The sequence below is a fragment of the Cricetulus griseus genome, unplaced genomic scaffold, assembly GCF_003668045.3.
Source record: "Cricetulus griseus strain 17A/GY unplaced genomic scaffold, alternate assembly CriGri-PICRH-1.0 unplaced_scaffold_6, whole genome shotgun sequence".
NCBI lineage: Eukaryota > Metazoa > Chordata > Mammalia > Rodentia > Cricetidae > Cricetulus > Cricetulus griseus.
The window spans coordinates 717,475-721,223 of NW_023277363.1; the positions used below are offsets into that span (position 1 = coordinate 717,475).

At 45.1% G+C, this 3,749-nt stretch overlaps 1 protein-coding gene across 1 annotated transcript; it reads right to left on the bottom strand.

The window, feature by feature from the left end:
- Nucleotides 1-1,265: 1,265 nt before the first annotated feature.
- On the bottom strand, nucleotides 1,266-2,226 carry LOC100767041 (mortality factor 4-like protein 2). The gene is given in 2 exon segments (XM_035453897.1): nucleotides 1,266-1,790; nucleotides 1,873-2,226. Coding segments are annotated over 2 exon segments (879 nt in total).
- Nucleotides 2,227-3,749: the final 1,523 nt, after the last annotated feature.

The window sequence follows — 3,749 nt, forward strand, 5'->3', positions numbered from 1 at the left end:
CTATTTTCTTCCCCTCCTTCTCTTTCCCCTCTTCTTCTTCTCTTCCCAGGCTATTCCTTTCCTTTCTCTTACTCTTTCCTCCTCCCACAACTCCTGTCCTCTCTTCCTCCTCTCCCTACTCATTTCCTTCTTTCTCTTTCATTCCCTTTCCCTCTTCCTCTCCTTTCCCTTCTTTTCTCTTTCCTTCTCCTTTGCCTTCTTGTCCATCCTTCCTTCTTACCCTTCCTCCTTAATGTCTTCCTTAATGTCACTCAACTCTTTTACCTATCCCCTTCTCCTCTCTCTTCATCCTTCTCCTCCCTCACCTTCTCTTCTTATCCTCCCCTCCTTCTCTACTGTTACTCTTTCCCCCTTTCTTCTCCACCCCTCCTTTTCTTATCCTTCTCCTTTACCTCCATCTCTTCCTTATCTCTTCCCCTCTTATTCTCAGCATACCCCTCCTCTTCTTCCCCCCTCCTCCCTTTACTCCCTCTCCTCCAACTCCTCCTGCCCTCTCCCTTCTATCCTTCCTCTCTTTACTTCACTTTTACTTTCTCTTCATTCTTTCCTCTTCCTTCTCCCCTCTGCCTTTTATTCTTCCTCTCTTTTCTTCTCTTCCTCCTCTAATATTCCTCCTCTATCTTCTCACCTTTATTGTCTTCCACCTCCCTGCTGTTCTCTTTTCCCTCCTCCATGTCCTCTCCATTTTCTTCCTCCCCTCCTGTTCTTCTCTACCTATTTCTCTCTTCCCCATCTCTGCCTCTCATTCCTTGCCTCTCATTCCTCACTCTTATCCTCCCCTCTCTAGCAAGGCCTCTAACCTTTCTAATTATACCATTCCTTCCTTTTTCTTCTCTTTGATCACTCCTATTTTTGTGTTGATGTTTCTGTTGAAACGAAAAAGTCAGCCAGGGACAGTTTAGCTATATCTTCAATCATTTTTACATTTTGAAAATATTTTATATTTTTTAATTAGGTGCATGCATGTGTTTTGGGTATAGCCATTATGCTGATCCTTTGGCTGAGGACAAAGGACATTTTATCATGCAATATGAACACCTACTAAAAAGTCATGATGTGGAAGGGATAGAAGCACCATCACTTGAGCAATATTGTCAAATAAGTGACACAAATTTTTAGTGAACATTTATTTTTTGGACAATTAATGTTTTTATATCTGATCAGAACAATAAGCAACCTGAAATATTAAGCCCTCTTGTAGCTGCATAGTTTTCAAGAACATCAAATACACAATGAAATCAGCAAAGATAGAAATGTTTACTGTTCTAGGTCATAACAGAGTGGTCTGCAGACCCTGCCAGGGCTTTGAAGCAATATGCAACAGAAGCCATTTTGTAATTGCTCACACCAAACAGAGAAGTGGAATTCTCTGCTAGGTAATTAAGGAAACCGTGCATATAGCTGGACAATGACATAAAACTATGCCTATTAAGTGACAAATGGGCCAAAGCAGTCTCAATGTTCACAATTAATCACAGGAAGTGTGGAGCCCTGTAAATCTGAGACATCGGAATATCTGGGTAAGCAAAGAGGATTTCGGCATACTGGGGTTTTTCAAACTGACAGAGCAGCTGAGTGGCCAGCATCTTGTTGAAGTACTCTCTAATTCCATACACAAGTTCATCAACAGAATATTCTGAATAATCAGACTTTCTCTGTGACTTCAAGAAAGTCGCATAGTTTTCGAGAATGTGATCTACATTCTTCTCAGCAGGGAACTGGAATAACTGCTTCTGCTTGTTTACCAAGTCCCAGTCCTCAACTTGACATGCTTTTAGTTCTTGAGGCAACTCCCATATTCAGATTTACTGCCTGCATATGCTGACCAGTGGTGACAGCCCCAGCCAAATTCTGATGAGGGACCTCGCATACTTGCCTGGTATCACTGCCAATTCTGCTTTCTGGAGCATTCTTCATGTGCTCTGGCACTGGCACTGTAGGCATGGATCCTGAAGAAGGTTTCTCTACAGGAAAGCCTTGCTCCATGGAGTGATGACCTTCCTCCACAGAGCACCCATTCTCTCCTGTGTTACTTTCCTCTTCTGGAGTATTCATCAATTGCTCTGGCACGGGCAAGGTAGGGATGAATCCTGAACAAGGTTTCTCTACATGAAGGCCTTGCTCCATGGAGTGATGACCTTCCTCCACAGAGCAGCCATTCTCTCCTGTGTTACTTTCCTCTTCTGGAGTATTCTTCATGTGCTCTGGCACTGGCACTGTAGGCATGAATCCTGAAGAAGGTTTCTCTACAAGAAAGACTTTCTCCTTGGAGTGTTGACCTTTCCCCACAGAACCCGCATTTTGTCCTGTGTTACTTTCCTCATCAGTGTAGCTGTCGTGAAACTCAACACTCTCCACAGAATTAATTTCTTCTCTGTGCTCACTTTTGTTGCAGAGTGCTGTCTATTTTTCTTAGCAGGGTGGCCTCTCTCCCCAGAATGACGTTCCCGACAGAGTGGATTCTCTTGGAAGATGGGCCTTTCTCTGCAGGGCGACTCTTTTTGACAGATCAACTTCTCTCCTCAGGTAGATGTTTCTCTGCACTGCGGCTTTTCTTTGGAAGCCTGTCTCTTCCTGTGCGGCGATTTTGCCCCGCAGAGGGTCTGCTATCTGCTGACTGACCCTCCTCTGCAGGGCTGCTTTTCTTTGGGGGCGACTTCTCCAAGTCGGTTGTTGTTTCCCTGTGGAAGGTCTTTTCTCCACGATGTAACCCCTTTCCAACAAGCGACCCTCCTCTGCAGGGCGGCTTCTCTCCCTGCAGGGATATCTTCACCTGCGAAGGGTATGCTTCTTGACAAGTTGATTCTTTCGACTGAACAACCCTCCTCTCCAGGGCGGCTTTTTTCTCAGGCCGACCTCTCCCTGTGGGGTGATCTTTTGCTGTGGAAGGTCTTTACTTTGCATTCTTACTTCTATCCACAGAGCGACCCTCCACTATAGGGCAGCTTTGAATGCGGCCACCTCTGCTTGTAGGGCTATCTTCACCTGCCAAATGTCTGCTCGATGCCCACTTAACCAAGTCAAATGAGCTAACCTTCTCTACACTGAGGCTTTTGTTGTGGGGATCACTGCCTGCAGATCAACTCTTGCTTGCTGAGTATTCCTTCTCTGCGAGGTTACTTTTTTTGTCAGGCCGACCTCTCTCTACAGGATGATCTTTCTCTGTGGAAAGTCCTCTCTTCACAGAATGGTCTCCCTATATCTGGCGATCTCTCTCTGTACAGCTAAGTTTCTTGGCTGGGCCGTCTTTCTCTTGAGGGTGCTGGTTTTCCGTAGAGGGTCCTCTCCCAACCAAGTAACTTTTCTGAGGAGATCGACTCTTCTTAGTAGAAAGATCTTTCTTTGCTGGTTTATTTCTCTCAACAGGGCTGCCTCTTTCGCCATAGGAATGTCTCTCAGCCAAACCACCTTCCTCTGTAGAATGACCACTTTCTGTAAGCCGTTTTTTCTTGTTAAGGCAACCTCTCTGTGTAGGAATATCTTTCTCAGCAGAGAGATGCTTCTCGAATGAGCAACTTTTCTCGGAAATTCGATGTGTCTTCCCAGAGAGTTGCTTCTTGGACTGGTGTTTTTTCGCAGAGGTTCTTTTCCCTGGAGCAGAAGTTTCTTCTTCTTTGCAATTGCCGTCATGTAGTTGAAGCATCTCACCCAAGGGTGTCTTAACCAAAACGTAGTCCTTCGTAGCAATGTATCTTTTCTCGGTCACACCATCCTTCTCAGTGGAGGGCTTTTTCTCTACTGTGCAGATT